The 16,091-nt window shown below is 35.8% G+C and overlaps 1 protein-coding gene across 34 annotated transcripts in view; it reads right to left on the bottom strand.

The window, feature by feature from the left end:
- LOC125059885 (dystonin) overlaps nt 1-16,091 on the bottom strand; it is a 243,672-nt gene that overhangs the window by 58,886 nt on the left and 168,695 nt on the right. For 15 of the 34 annotated variants that reach the window (XM_047664536.1, XM_047664538.1, XM_047664543.1 and 12 more), the window contains exon 1: nt 1,589-11,440. The exons of 4 other annotated variants lie outside the window; for them this stretch is intronic. In XM_047664536.1, coding sequence (XP_047520492.1) covers nt 1,589-11,428 — 9,840 coding nt within the window. In that variant the 5' untranslated portion in view covers nt 11,429-11,440. 15 more of the 34 variants (XM_047664555.1, XM_047664554.1, XM_047664558.1 and 12 more) reach the window with 2 other exon arrangements.

Below are 16,091 nucleotides of genomic sequence, written 5' to 3'. Positions count from 1 at the left end.
ATTGGTATAGACTCTATCTTGAATCTAGCTGACCATGAGCATTCGAAACTTCGAGTTAAGTGAGTAATAAATATGCGTTAAATCCGTTAAAAAGTTTTCTTCACATGTGTAGTTCTCGCGTAAACAAAAGTGAAATGATATATAACTTGAGATATACAGTTCTACCCAAGCCTCTAGAAGCAGAACTACAGAGCGCAGACGATAACCAATATACGACAAGACAACATAGATCATGAGTGTGAAGAAACACATCCTGTTTTGGTGCGTCAAAGGTGCAAAAAGCGTGGCATGCAAGCTGTGTACAATGCAAATGACATTTGCAATTCGAGCACGGTAATGGTATCAACATCTTCGTTTGTATTAATGTTAGAGTTATGTGTTAAGATAATAATAAAAGAATAGAAATACCTCGGTAGATATCTGAAACTCGGAAAGTTTTCGTTTTAAATTTACATTCATATGATTTCAACGATAACACTTAATTACTTGGAGATCTCATTTCATTTGTTGATTAAAGCATCGAAAAGAATTTGCAAAAAACAAAACAAATGAAATAAGTTCCCATCAAGACGCTTAATACAACGGTAATGAACGTATAAATACTACCTTTGTGTTTGCAGAAAATGTTTTACCATTTGATATTGTGAATGTTTGCACCGCGGGTTTCCGACTAGCATCACTCATGCATTCGAAAATCGAAAATAAACATAATATATCCCAAGGAATGAGTACGTCGGAACGTATATTTAATGGTATAACGCTAAGTGATATCAATATTAAACCAGCTGTCATAGATCACTGGTTTCCAAATGAGGAAGCAAACATAGGAAAGCGAGAGACCGATGCTGACATTGCGTCTATGTCGGCCTCTCTAGACATTCTTAGCACAAAGTGAATATGGATGTTAGATATTTTGTGATGGTTCTTTTAAATCGTCGTTAATATGATCCCTCAAAGGCAAGCATTCACGATTTAGCTCAAAAGGGCTCTTTAGCATCGCAGGCAACAGCTGGAAATAAAAAACAACATACATCGAGCCTTATTACAAATGTGAAAGCACATTAAACATTTACAACTTATTGGTTGCTCCTTATTGAAATACATATTCTTGTCATTAAACGCTTAGCTAACATATTTAATACCGATTGTTTTGTAAAATAAACGAACACAATCAGTTGCAAACTGTATTTACCTAATCATAAGCATCTAAATAGAAAAAAAAATGAAATGCAATTTACGAAATAAATAAACAATATCGAAGTTAAGATTTCAATTATATTTTAATAACATTCGATTTTTAAATAAATTAATATTTTTTAACAAAGTAGAATACTGTGTAATCTAGTGTAAAATTCTTTTTTGTGCTAGTCATAGACATTTCTATTTTTGTAACATTTTCACTAAAAGCTTTTATGATACGATGATTATGCCACCTATTTATAAAAAAAATAAAGTGAGTGACGTTGTGCCATGCTCAATTTAAGCCACACGCTTAAAAAAGATCACCAAGGAATGGGAAAATAAAAAGTAAAAGCAACACCTCGGCTTTGTTAAAGCACAACGACTGAGAAAAATAAAACAAACTCACCCTGGTTTCTGCTGGCAGTAAGTAACCCTTCTTAAAAGCTTTGACCAAATCGAGACTGATGCCTTTCTTCGGGTCAATCGTTATTGTTCCTTCTACTGGATTTATAAGCTGTTGTTCAATTGCTTGTACCAATGGCAAGATTTTTCCGGTCTCTGGATCTTTCACAACTGTGCTAGACGGATCGACAATACCTTGCTTTATCGCGTCGCCTAAAGTCAATTTCTTTCTATCGATGACGCTAGTAGTAATAAATGGATCGTTCAGAGCTCCAGTTGTTGGATTATAAATACCAAAGTTTATAGTTTCAATCAAACTAAAGCTCTTCTTCGGGGTCATTAGAAGACCAGATTCGATAGCAGCGTTAAGCGTATTGAGTTTAGATGTTTCAGTATCTAATATGTTACCCTTTTCGGCATCCATGAGCCCTTTACGGAAAGCCTCAGGAAGCTTGACTAACCTCTTTTTGAGATTATCTTTAATGAGCGCAGTGTCTGAATCAATATATCCCAAAATAGCAGCGTCTTTGATGGATAATACCTCTTTGGATTGTGGATCAATAAACCGAGCATTACTAACATTTAGGTGACCCTGTTCTATAGCTTCCTCGAAAGTTAACGGTTGCCTAACATAAACGATTAAACTGTTTTCAAAATTAAAGCAAAGTGTTTTAGGATTTTGTGTGTCAAAGAGGCCTTTAACGTTTTTATCAATTATACCCTCCGTAATACCTAGTTTTAGCGGAATGTATTTATTTTTGTGAGGATCTTTTATTAAAGCGGTTTCTGGATCGATAAATTCATATTTTATGGCTTCGTCTAAAGTAAACTCGCGTAACAAAGGTTCTTTCGACGTCACCTCAGAAACGTAGCGTTTCGAAACTGTTTGACTAGTGATAGGCTGTGCAATCGTTACAAGAAGTCCTTTATCAAAAGCGATATCAAGAGAATACGTTTTCTTCGCCTTAGTGTCAAGGACTCTTGCTTTGATAACATCAACATCACCCTGTTGTATAGCATTAAGTAAAGGTTTGAATTTTCCTGATGAGCTGTCTTTAACAACAGTTAATTCAGGATTAATAAGACCTATTTCAATGGCTTTTTTGATATCAACAAACTCATTGTTGGTGGGATCAACTACTTTTGCATTGTCTGCCCTAAAAAGACCGTTCTTTATAACTTCCTCCAAGCTCAGATTTTTCTTTGAAGTGACGACTAAGCCCCGATGTTTGGCATCGAGTAAATTAATTTGGCTACCATTCGGTAAAATATATACACTGCTATTTTCATCGACAATACCACTTTCGATAGCTTCAGGTAATTTGATATATTTATTTGACGGAATGTGTTTAACGAGAGAGGTTTCAGGATTGATTAATTCTTCAGCGATTGCATATTTAAGAGTAATCTTTCTGTCTGTGACTGGATGAACAAAAACTAATTCCGAAATATTGTACATATTCATTGAAAGTGCGTCGTACAACGAAAAGCCTGCACTTTCAATATCGACAATTAGGCCTAGACTCATTGCTTCAGATAAAGATATTTGGACATCAGAACCGGGCTCCTTAAACATACCGCTTCTACGGTCAATAATATCACTTCGACAACACTCAGCCAATGTGAGGGGTTTTTCAGATTTTTTATCAAAATAGCAAAGATACTTGGGACTAATTATGGAACGTCTAATCGACTCGTGTAACGTTATTTTACGACCTGTAATGGGATCTACAATTTTACCTAAAGCATCGTCATATATTCCCTGATGCAATGCTCTCTGTAAGCTTATGGGAGCTTTTCCGTCTACTAGCAAACCAATTTCAAAAGCTTTGTGAAGGCTTATAGCTTCATTATCGCTATTTATATTTTTTATCTTACCACTTTCGTCATCAATTACACCAGTTTCAAGACATTCGGATATAGTAATTTTGTCCCATTTACCAAGTCTATTATCTTGTATGTGAACGGATTGGGGATCAATGAGGTTTATTTTTATTGCCTCAGATAATGTATATTTTTTACCCGATTGCGGATCCATAAACAGACCGGTAATTTCATTGTAAACACCCTTTTCAAGCGCTTCTATAAGAGAGAGCGGTCTACGAACTTCAACTAGAATACCCCTTTCAAAAGCTTCGCGGAAGTCAACTCTTTCGTCACCTAATGATATTGTTCCGGTTCTGCCATCCACAATACCTTTATCTACAGCAAATTCGAAAGGAATTACTTTACCTCCAACGTGAACTAGAGTAGATTGGGGATCAATCATTCGTTTCTTAATAGCCCTGTCGGTTTGAACTTTTTCTTTACTGTGTGGGTGTGAAAATTTACCTGTTTTTGGATCATAAAATCCTTTAAAAACAGCTTCAGGCAAACTAAGCTTACGTTTCGCTGGAAGAATAAGACCGCGCTCAGATGCGTCAGTCAAAGAAATTTTATCGCCTTGAATTGGATCTCTTACTTTGCCTTCCTTTGAGTCAATAATACCTTCATTGATGGCGTCATTTAGTGAAATTATTTCACCCGTTACAGAATTTCTCACCGTGAGTGCTTCAGGATTAATATTTCCTACCTCAATTGAGTCTGCTAATGTCATTGATTTGTCATTTATAGTTAACAGTCCAGTTTCTGAATCATAGAATCCTTGAACTAAGCCTTCCTGTAAAGTCCAGGGCTTTTTGTCATTAAGTAAATATCCTTTTTCATAAGCATCTTTTAAATTTAAGGGTGGCGATGTTAGAACACCCTGTTCTAAATCTATCAAACCCAATTTGGCTGCTTGATCAAAAGCTACAACTGTCTCGGTTTTGTCATCTTTTATTTTAACGTCCGATGTATCAACCAACTGGTCATGTATAGCCTTGCGCAATGAAACAATTTCACCTGATTTAGGGTTCAATATTTTGCAGGTGTCTGGTGAGTAATATCCCAATTCAATAATATCAAATAAAGAAAAGGTAACTGCTTTAGTGGCTACAAGTCCACTTCGCAATGCGCTGTCCAACGGCATCACAACACCAGTCTTTTTGTCGGTAATTTTTCCGGTGTCTGGATTTATCAATTTTGTTTCAATTGCTTCTACTAAAGGTATGTACTTTTCTAACGCGGTATCTTTTATTTCAGATATAGTTGGATGTAAAATATTTCTTGACACTGCATCTCCGACACTAACTAATTGTTCCGTAGCACTATCCTTAATTTTTCCAGAAATAGGTTCATACATATTATTGTCAATTGCTGCCTTAATAGATATTGGTCTTCGCGAGAATGTAAGAATACCCTTTTGAATAGCAACACTTATTTCGATTATTTCTTGAGTTTCAATAATCGTAATAAATCCGTTACAAATTTCGATAGTTCCTCGGTCCACCGCTTCTAAAATCGTTATCGTTTCTTTTGTTACCGGTATTGTTATATAGAGCGTATCTTGATCAATAACACCTTTTTGTATAGCATCAGAGATAGGAATGATTTCACCTGTGTTAGGATCCTGAATTTCACCCGTGCGTGCATTGTATGTACCTTTTTCTAACGCAGTTTCTATGCTAACATGTTCTAAGATCGACATGTCCTCTGGTTTTTCGACGATCCATCCAATTCGTACACATTCTAAAAATGACACACGTTTCCCAGTTTTGGGATTTACCATTTGCCCAGTTGATTTATCAATAATTGGTTTAGCAATAGCTTCGTCAAATGGAATAAACGTGTCCGATTTAGAACTTAAATCTTTTACTAAAATAGAACTAGGATCAAATACCTGGAGACCATAAACAAGCTCTTCAAACGATATTTTGGCTCCAGTTTCGGGATTTACAAAGCCTTGCTTTTCGATATCATATACTCTCATCTCTGATAGTTCTTCTGGAGTCAATTTTGATGATATAGCTATGTGAGTTTTAGGCTGGGAAACTCTAACAACAACGCAACTCTTAGAAATAACATCTACCGGTGTAAATCTGCTAATCTGTTCCTGATCAATAGAATCCTGAACAGTAAGAGGCATTTCAGAGCCATTTACAATAATTCTGCATATCTTTGGTTCAATTTTACTTTCTGTGATTGCATCAATTAATGGTATATTTTCAAAAAGAATTTTAGGTTTTTCGGTTATCTCTTTTGTGGCAGCATTTTCTATTATTTCTTCAGTATCCGGCAATGGCTGTTTCTCTGCATCTATTAGCTTAGCTGATTCAGTTTTAATATCATGTATACTAGTAACATCTAACCTTTTAGGTTTTTCGAATTCTAGTACACTGTCAAGGGTATTCCTGTCAACTGTAAATGGTACTTCAGACTGTTTGATGTTGACTTGATTAGATCCATTTTTATCTGGAATCGCGGCGCTAGAGGCTTCCGTCTTTTGTAGCACTTGGCTAGGTTTACTATCCTCAGACATTACGTCCTTTACGAGTTCTACTGTTTTTGATATTGCTAATATAGGTGCTCCTACAATTGCTACTAAGCCTAATTTAGCAGCTTCCGCAAAAGATATGTTTTTTCCACTTTTGTCCTGTACGTCACCGTTGTCTTTATTGATTATTCCTTTGCTAAGAGCAACACTTATATTAATTTTCTGTTGAGATTTAGGGTCCAAAATTGTTACTGCATCAGGTGGAATACGTCCTTCACTTACAGCAGATATAACGTCACTGATTCTTCCTGTTTCTGTGGATATAATCACATTTCTTTCTGTGTCATAAACAATTCCAGGTGTTACTTCTACCACATGAGAAACTGGCTCAGTAACTTTGAAAGACTCTGCAAGAGTTTCATCCGATTTGCTTTGTAGTTTTTCCTGTCGTGGCGAATGGCTATAAATATCGCTTTGTGAAGATTCAATAAATCTATCGTTAACAACATTTAATGCCGGTCCAGCACTTGATCCTTTAGTTTTTACTAATGTATTATTTTCGTTAGTTATCGTAGATATAGGGGATGTAACTGAGTCATCAGTAGATATAGTGTCTTTCGATTCTTGACTACTTGTCTTCGATGGGATATTTATTATAGGTTCAGACACATTATCATTATTTTCGTGTTTAATAAATTCAGTGGTTACATTCTTCAAGTTTGATTGAAAATCATTTAAAGATTGTTTTTCATAGACTAAATTAGTTGATTCTGTTATACTTTGAAAAGATTCAGTTTTTTTATAGGAAGATTGTTGTGAAACAGCTGCGTCCTCAGATAATGCTTTTTGATATATTTGTGTAACTTTCTCGGCGTCATTTTTACTTATTTGACCGTTATCATCCGTTATCTTAACTTTAACATTCTTATTCAAATCATTTAATTTAGACTTAGTATCTTTATTCTGAGCATCTTTTTCAACTCCTTGATTTTCGGTCTTGTCGATTGGAATGATTGCTTTCCTAGTGGACATTTCAGTAACAGTTTTGATGGCATCTGCATTTTCTGTTAAATTCGTTTTTTCATTTACATTAGGATCCATTATTTTATTAGCCACTATTTTCGCACCTTGTACGAGAGCCATTCCTGCCAGAACAGGGGCTCCTACAATTGCAACCAAACCCATTTTTGCGGCTTCTTTAATGTCAAAAGACTTTCCTGAATCTGGCTCTTGAATTTTTCCTGTTTTCTTGTCTAACAATCCAGTTTTTAAGGCTTTCTTAAGAGTAACTGGTTTGCCAGAATTAATGTCATATATAATACCTTCTGCATTAATAATACTTTGTTCTAAAGCTTCTTCAAATGTTACCATTTTGTTTTGGGATCTTGGATCTCTGTATTTTCCTGTTTTGTCATCAAATAAAAGATCAAAAGCCTCATTAAGGTCAAGCATTTCCACATTTTTTAAGTTCTCGACAGTTATTTTCTCTGCTGGAGCAGCTGTGTTCAAAAGGCCAGTTTTAACAGCTTTAAAGATAGAACAAGTATTTCCTGTGTTAGGGTGAGTAAAAGTATTATCATCCAAGTTTATGTATCCAAATTCCAGCGCATCTTTGAAATTAATCATTGAACAATTGGTAACAAACTCTTCCTTCTTAGTCTGTTCGTCTCTAACAATGCCTTTTTGACGGGCTTCTTCTATAGAAATAATTTCTCCCGTTTTCATGTTTTTAACCTCCTTTGCATTGACCAGAACATAATCAGATAATAGCTCTACCATTTTTGTTGTAACTGTATGCTGAGAAGAAAATGTTTCAGTGATTGTTGTAATAACACCTTTAATATCTAAGGATTTTTCATTTGGCTCTATGATAAGTAAACCTTGTTCCAAAGCTTTGTCAATTGACATCACTTGTTTAGATTTTGGATCAGTAAATGTGCCCTTGTTAAAATTAACTAAGCCTTCTTTAAAAGCTTTTTCGAGAGTCGTGGCTGTCTTGGTATCATAGGGGTAAGGAATTGCCATTATGATTTTCTTTTCTATTGCCTCGTGTAAGGGAATCAATTCATTGGTAAGAGGTTGTTTAAAGGTACCTGTTTCTTGGTTTACCAGGTCATACTTAATGGCTATTGGTAGTGTCATAGCTGCAGGTGGAATGTCACACAGGACCTCTCTTTCGGGGAAAACACCTAAATTTGTTGCCGACAATAAATCTGCAGGTCCGTGACTAGTTTGTATTATATTTTTTTCATCATCAATTATTCCATGCAAAATTGCTTCAGAAATATTTATATCTCCGCCAGGATAAATCGCTATTGAAGATAATGGGTCAACAATATCGCATATTATAGCTTCCTTCAAATTTAAGAGAACACCGCTTTCAGGATGAATGATTTTACCAGAAGTGCCATCTAAAAGTCCCTGTTCTAACAATTCAGGTATTGTTAACGGTCTAAATAGGGGTAACAGTAGTTCACCGTGACCGCTTTCATCCAACATACCTCTGTTGAGTGCTTCTTTAATAACCATAGTATCACCACGTATGGGATCCTTAATACATCCTGTGTTTTTATCTATGCACTGTAAGTCCATCGCACGATCTAGGGTTAACGTTGTCCCGTCTTCATATTTATTGGTAGAAATGCTATTCAGTATCGTAGCTGTGCGTTCATCAACTAAACTTTCATCGTATGCTTCTTTCACAGTGATTACTCGTTTTCTTAGTTTCTGTAAAATAGTTGGTTTAGAGTCTCCCGCTTGTTCAACTATTGGATTTAACTCATTGGGAAAGTATTTCGGTTTATTGTTTAACTGTTCGTCCGTAAGTTCAACAAATTTAGGATCCATAATATTTATTTCGTATTCACGCTGTGTCTTAATAGGAAAATCGGAACTCGTATTTATTTTTGTATCGACGGTTAGTCTACTTTTAGAAACGATTGTTTTTGGTTGTATTGTTGTATCTGTTGCATCTTTTGGAACAGATACTGATTCATCATTAGGTGTTTTTTCTCTCAATGATTCCTCATATCGTTTGTACGTATTCGTATCAACTAACCCTCTTTCATACGCAACTTCCATAGGCACCTCCTCTCCTGTTTTATGATCGACCACCATAGTACTTTTAACAAGCTGAATTATTTTTGAGGCGGCCACTAATGGGGCCCCTACAACCGTAACTAATCCTATTTTAGCGGCATCATTTAAACTAATTTTCTGACCTGATTCGTGAAGGTATTGCGCGGTATTTTTATCAACAATTCCCTTATTTAATGCTTGATTCAAATTAATTACTTCTCTTGTTTGAGGGTCTAAAATTTTGACGGAATCACTAGGCACTAAACCTTGTTCTATAGCTTCAATGATATTGCCGGAGGTACCCGAAGTGGTAGAAATAAATAACGCAGTTGAGGGATCATAGATGACCCCGGGCTTTACTTGTACTGGTTCGAGAACAGATTGATCCTCTGTCAACACAACGCTCGGTTCTTGTACGTCAGTGACGTCCATTTTATCTGGCATTCCTGACATAGAAGTAAATGTTATAACCTTTTGGGAATGGGAAGATGTTGAAAGGCTTATAAATAATACGTATTTTTTGGCAATAGCATCTTTCATTGTAAGATTTCCGTTAGGATGATTATATTGGCCTTTGCTATCTAAAATATGACGTTCTACTGCCTTATCTAATAGCAATCTGTTTTTAGTTTTTAGATCAACTACGTGTGCCGATTCATTATTAATCAGGTTTAATTTTAATGCCTCCTTAAAGTCAAGAACTCTGTCAGTACCTGGAATAACAAAAATACCATTAACCGGGTCAAAAAGGTTCAGCTGAATGGCCTCTTTCAGAGTCCATCCACCTCGTGGTAGTTCAATGGTATTTTTCTTAATAGTCAGGGATGTTACCGACGGTTCAGTTTCCATAGATGTTGAAGTTTTTACTTCTTGTGCAATGTTTTCTTTATGTTTTGAGTCCATGACAAAATCAGGACTTTTTACAGTTTCTGGTTGATTATCGAATTCTACTTTACTTTCGGGGCTAGCCGGAAGTTCTTTTATGAACGATTTTTTTGTAATTTTTAACTCTACAACTTGGCCCGGCACTAAATCTTTTCTCGTCACTCGGTCAGAGATTCGAGTAACGCGTGGATCATTTTGGTCAACCCCTAAAATTCCCTCATCTAACGCTTGTTGAATTGGAAACACTATGCCCGTAGTGGGATCTGTGAACGTTTGAGTATTTTCATCAATTAAACCACGTCTTACCGCTTCTGAGAAAGTTATGATTGTTTCTAATTTGTTTCTTTCGCTAGTATTTGTAACTGTGACATAACGCTTAACAGTTTTAGTTACTGTCTGTACTGTTAGTGTAATATTTAAAAGTGAATTTAACAATGCAGCTCCTTCAGGTGTTATTATGTTTATTTCAACAGCTTTATTAAATGGAATGGGCTTTTTAGAAATGGGTTCAAGGAGATAACCGGTTTTAGAATCTAGGACACCTTTAAAAACGGCATCTAACACAGTAAGTTCCTTATCACTTTCATATACTCCTATTTTTCGACTAAACATTTCCAAAACCTCGGGACGTACAATCGATACCTTTGTACAATCCTCTATAAACACAAAATCACCACTTTCTGATTTTAGGAATGTTTCACCATTTACATATTTAAGATTACCTTTACCAAGAGCGACGTTAAAGGATACGAATTCACCGGTTTTTGGGTCTCGAAAACCGTCTATATCGAATAAAGACCTCTGTGACACTGATGTTATAAGACCACGATCTACTGCTTCTGGTATACTACAAATTTCACCGGTTAAATTATCACGATATTTATTATCGGGCAATATAATTCTAGCAGCCAACGCTTCAGATAGGGTTAAAAGTTGCCCAGAAGTCGTATCAGTAACGCATTTAATTGTATCACTATCGAGCACACCTGTGGATATTGCTTCTAAAATACTAAGATGTGACTTATTGGCGGCAGACAAAACTTTACCATCATTCGTCATCAAGCTTTTATCGCATATATCTTTTAATGTCATTGGTTTACAAATGAAACGCTTAGCTGCAGCGTCTTTGAAAGATAGCTTTTCTTTTGTAACATTATGTACGTATTTAGAGTGTTTAGTATTAATTAAATTCATCTCCAACGCTTCAGCAAGCGTAACTTTTGTATCATTTTTGTGGTCAACAATTTCCCTAACATTTGGGTTTATAAGTTCATTATTAATTGCTACATCTAATTGAAACCTATCACCGGAATTACGGTCCAAAATCCAACCACTGTTATCTACAAGTTCTTGACTAATCGCGTCTGATAAAGACAAAGCACTCGATTTTATTTTTATTATCTCGTTATATATGAGGTAGCCTCGCTGATAGGCTTCTGCTATGGTAATATAAGTTCCATTAGGCAGTCTATAAAGACCTCTTTGCAAGTCAACTTGACCACGATTTACCGCATCCGATATACTCATTCCTTGATTTGGTTCGCTTCCGACAGTCACCTTAATGCGCTTCTCCGCCGGATCTGAGAGTCCTTGTTCTGCATCGTAGAGTTCTCTTTGGATGGCTTCTAGCAATGTGACTTCGTTTCCATCTTCAGTCATGCCGCAAGGTCCTGTCAGCCTCGCAGCTAGTTTAGGGTCGATGAGGCCTTCCTTCGCGGCTTCTTCAATTGTTATTGTTTGCCTTGTATCAGGAGAAGATAATAATCTCCCCGTTCGTACGTCTAATATCCTCATACTAATCGCTTGACCGACTGTCAATATTTCCCTTGTTTCAGGGTGAATTATACCTCTGGATTCAATTATATTGGGTCCCTCATACATTTTGTGGACTCGTTTAAGATTTCTTACATCAGGTCGGTCTTCATCGGGCGATATAGATTTATTTTTGTAGTTAGGGAGCTTGCCATTGGTCATTGTCTTAACAGATGAATGACCATCTAATTCCGTCGTGTGTGAAGTTTTCACATATCTGTCAGGTGAAGGAATAACGAGGCCGTTAGAGAATAATCTTCGTTTGCAGCGAATTAACCTAGCTAAAATTAAAACGATTACTTACTTTTCAGAGGTATAATGAGTTGTGTAGGTATGTTCTGTGCTGGCCACGTCTTGCATATTAAACTCTTGGCGGAAAGAGCGTGCTGAGCGCGGCGCCATTGCCTCGACAAGGCGCTGTAATAATTAAAAATAATAATATAACAAAACAATAAAAAAAAATCCTAATTTTAAATATTGTAGAAATATTAATCACAATTACCATGGAATATTGAAATTTTCTGAATATAATTCAAAAGTATTATTAAATTTAATGTTTATAAGTAATAAGTATTATTAGATTTTAGGTTTAATTTAATTATTTTTATCTCAAATATTATAAAGCAGCAGAGCAGTGTTGGCCTAGTGGCGTCAGCATGCGACTCTCATCCCTGAGGTCGTAGGTTCGATCCCCGGCTGTGCACCAATGGACTTTCTATGTGCACATTTAACTTTCTCTCGAACGGTTAAGGAAAAATATCGTGAAGAAACCGGCTTGCTTTAGATCCTAAAAGTCGACTTCATGTGACAGGCACAGGTACCTACTTGCCTAGTGTATTGACAAATGATCATGAAACAGATACATAAATTTGAGGGCCGGGCCTAAAAAGGCTGCATAGCCACTGATAAAATATTATAAAAACAACATGGAATATCAAAACAGCGGACTATCAATTGATTTACAAAAGACAGTTTTCCGCAACAGAACAGGTAAGAAAATACCAACCCGGCACTCATACGCGAAGTCATAATCAAACTCCTCCATTCTGTTCACTAAACACAACCACTATTCATTGTTCACAAAATCACTCTTTAATGTAACCTAAATAACACAACGTATTAAACGTTACGTCTCACCAAAGTCTGAAAACTGAATGAATTGGACAACGTAAAAACGCCGGGTCTAAATTTAAATTATTTCGTAATCGCGTCCACGCGCTCGGTGTTGCCGAATTATTATTTAAAACAGCTGTTTAGGGTTCGAGGTTAGGAAGATTCCTGGGACTTCGATTTTTCAATGTTGCGCGCGCAACCCTATGCGGTGGCGAAATGGGCCAATCGATACTACGACCTATACCTAATGTAGTAGGTGAGAGATTTGCTTGTATCATAGGATTATTGCATTTAAAGTTATGTTTTTTATGGGAGAAGGCTCGCAAGTGCGTTGCCGGCCTTTTAAGCTGCTTTTTTGAAGGACCCTAAGTCGAATCGGTTCGGAAATACTTCAGTGGGCAGCTGGTTCCACATAGTGGCGGTGCGCGGCAAAAACTGCCTTAACAACACTCAGTTTTGAACGACTGACGTCGAGGTGATTCGGATGTTATTTTGTATTCTGCCTTGACGTCCGATGACGAAACTCAGCTGCAGGTATTAATCCAAACAAGTGAAAAACGTAATTTCAACAAATTATGATTTCCAGTAAAGATTTTATAACAATAGAGTGACATGTGACAAAGTCTAGTCTATAATAAGCCACGAAGCTGTCTACTACTCGTATAATCACCAGATTTATGTTAATTCAAAGTAGAAATATATCCTCTTACATCATATTACAATACACTTGATTCTAAGGCGATTACATAAAGCTTATATCTATTTTCTAATGCAGAGTAAGACATAAGAATAAACATGTTAATGCAATTATAAAATAAACATTGCGGGCGCCGCCGTAGATCAGCGGAAAACAATAAACAGCTCAAATATAAGAGTCTTTCCTCCAACTTTGGAGTTTTTGATTCTGCTCCCTTTGGAGTAGACTCTTGGGTCGTGGGGTTCAAGTGCACAGGCGCTAATTAAAGATTTAAGTTGGGGCCTGGTAGATAGTACTGGTAAACCCAGAGCTGGGACTTTTTTCTCTCAACGAATAAGTATCGCAATTCAGCGAGGAAATGCTTCCAGCGTTTAAGGTAGCTACAGAGACCAGCGTGATAATTGTTTGCATATTCTTTGTAAATAATTTATATAATATCTAATAAATTTAATGATTTGTATTCACTTTAAAAAAAGTGTATTTAAAATAAATAACTTGATTTCATCATAAACCTATAAAATTGTAAACAGTTTGCATTTATTAAAAACCCATCAAGTAACAATACCTAGATGACAATATATACTTTTTGTTAATCCGACCAAGCGTTCACTAAGTGCAAAAACTTGGAATTTCAGAGTTCGTTGCCCTCTCTTGCATTCAATGTTTCCGTATAAGTATATATTTATTAGCTTTAGTGGGTGTGATTTCGACAAAAACATACATAGAAATAACTCCTCGCAATGTATCTTATTTATCGCGATTATACTTATAGCTTATATATATTTTCTATTGCAGAGTGAGACATAAGAATAAACATGGTAATGCAATTATAAGATAAACATTGCTTGCGCGGCCAGAGAGCAGCGGGAAATAATAAACAGCTCTAATCGGTCCTAGATTCGATACCTACGGGAAAAAATTGCGATTGCTCAGTAATAAAATGTTTATTAAAACAGACGTAAAAGTATATTTAAACGATAAATAAACATTTATTCGTCATAAAACTTTACACATTCTTTGAAACGCTCTATTTAAAAAGAAATTCGAAACGGATGTGATTCCGCATTTATGCGAAGACCAAACCGATAAAATCTTATATAAATTGTAATTAAATCATTAATGCATGACAGCCATCACAGTCGTCCATTAAATTATCCTTATTTGTACAATAAAAATTAATGATTAGTTAACTAAACTTTAGTCTGTGGAGCTATTACGATTTGTTCAATACGACATATTTAACAGTGCTTTAAACAAGTTTGTGACTAAAGAATTGGAACTTGAGAAATATGCCTTTCATGACCCCCCAGATAGAAATTTAAAAAAGTTTGAACGACTGAAAAACATGATTTTTTTTAATAGAACAGTGGGCAAACGGGCAAGAGGCTCATCTGATGTTAAGTGATACCGCCGCCCATGGACACACTCAATGCGAGAGGAATTTTAGTAATATACCTTTTATCGTGATTTAAAGAGGTTTATTTAACGTAACTTATTTTGAATTTAGAATCGTTAAAGCAGCGTTTCACATAACAGCAAGTGTCTAGTAACCGCAGTCGACCAAATCATATACACTCGTAATGTTAAATTACACTAGTATATAAGAAAACCGATTTACTTTTCATGGGAAAATCGATTATTCATAACAATTTTACTGTTACTAAACATTGATAAGCCAGCTTGAATGATGTAATAGAAAGACCAACAGTAGAACCAAAAACTTTACATTTGGCGAAAATTAAATTATATAACTCAAAAGATTTTAAGTAAAACAAATCGAAATCTACTTGTTATTCCGAATATATCATTAACCTTGGCCATGAAGCCCGAGTGAAGTCATAGAATAGTAGCCTTGAATAACGTTTGTTTTGGCAAAACGTCATTGTTTTTGATGATTTAAATCTAATACAAAACGATCCATTTATGTTTTTTTAAAGATATTTTTTTAAGCAGTGTTGGCCTAGTGGCTTCATCATGCCACTCTCACCCCTGAAGTCGTAGGTTTTATCAGACTGTGCACCAATGGACTTTCTGTCCAAGTGCGCATTTAACAATCGCTCGAACGGTGAAGGTAAACATCGAGAGGAAACTGGCTTGCATTAGACCCAAAACAGCGTGTCAGGCACAGAAGGCTGTTCACCTACTTGCTTATTAGATTCAATTCAACAACTCCTCAGAACACATGGTAAAGGCGGTAGAAGATGTGACCCCATCTCTACACAACGCCAAAGGATCTAGCCGTAGAAAGGGATTTAGAACATAATATTATTGTTTTCAACTATACGAAAACCTTTAAATAATCTTTTAAATATTTACCCAATTTACGATAGTCAACAAAACATTTTACATTGTTTAATAACAAGTGCATGCTCTTTAAAAATAGGTCTGGCATCTGTAAGATAACGCTTGCCAAACGACCGACATCCAGACATCAATATTGTAAACCTAAAAGTAGACTTTCTGAGTTCCAAAAATGTTTAGTTTAACAATTCAATCATTCTGTTGAGAGGGTATCGTATTCGAATAGTTTTGGGCAATCTTAAAACGTACGTTGAAGAAAAGATCTCG

The sequence above is a fragment of the Pieris napi genome, chromosome 20, assembly GCF_905475465.1.
Source record: "Pieris napi chromosome 20, ilPieNapi1.2, whole genome shotgun sequence".
NCBI lineage: Eukaryota > Metazoa > Arthropoda > Insecta > Lepidoptera > Pieridae > Pieris > Pieris napi.
The sequence above is the reverse complement of the archived record's forward strand: the minus strand, read 5'-3'. Positions and strand labels throughout refer to the sequence as shown.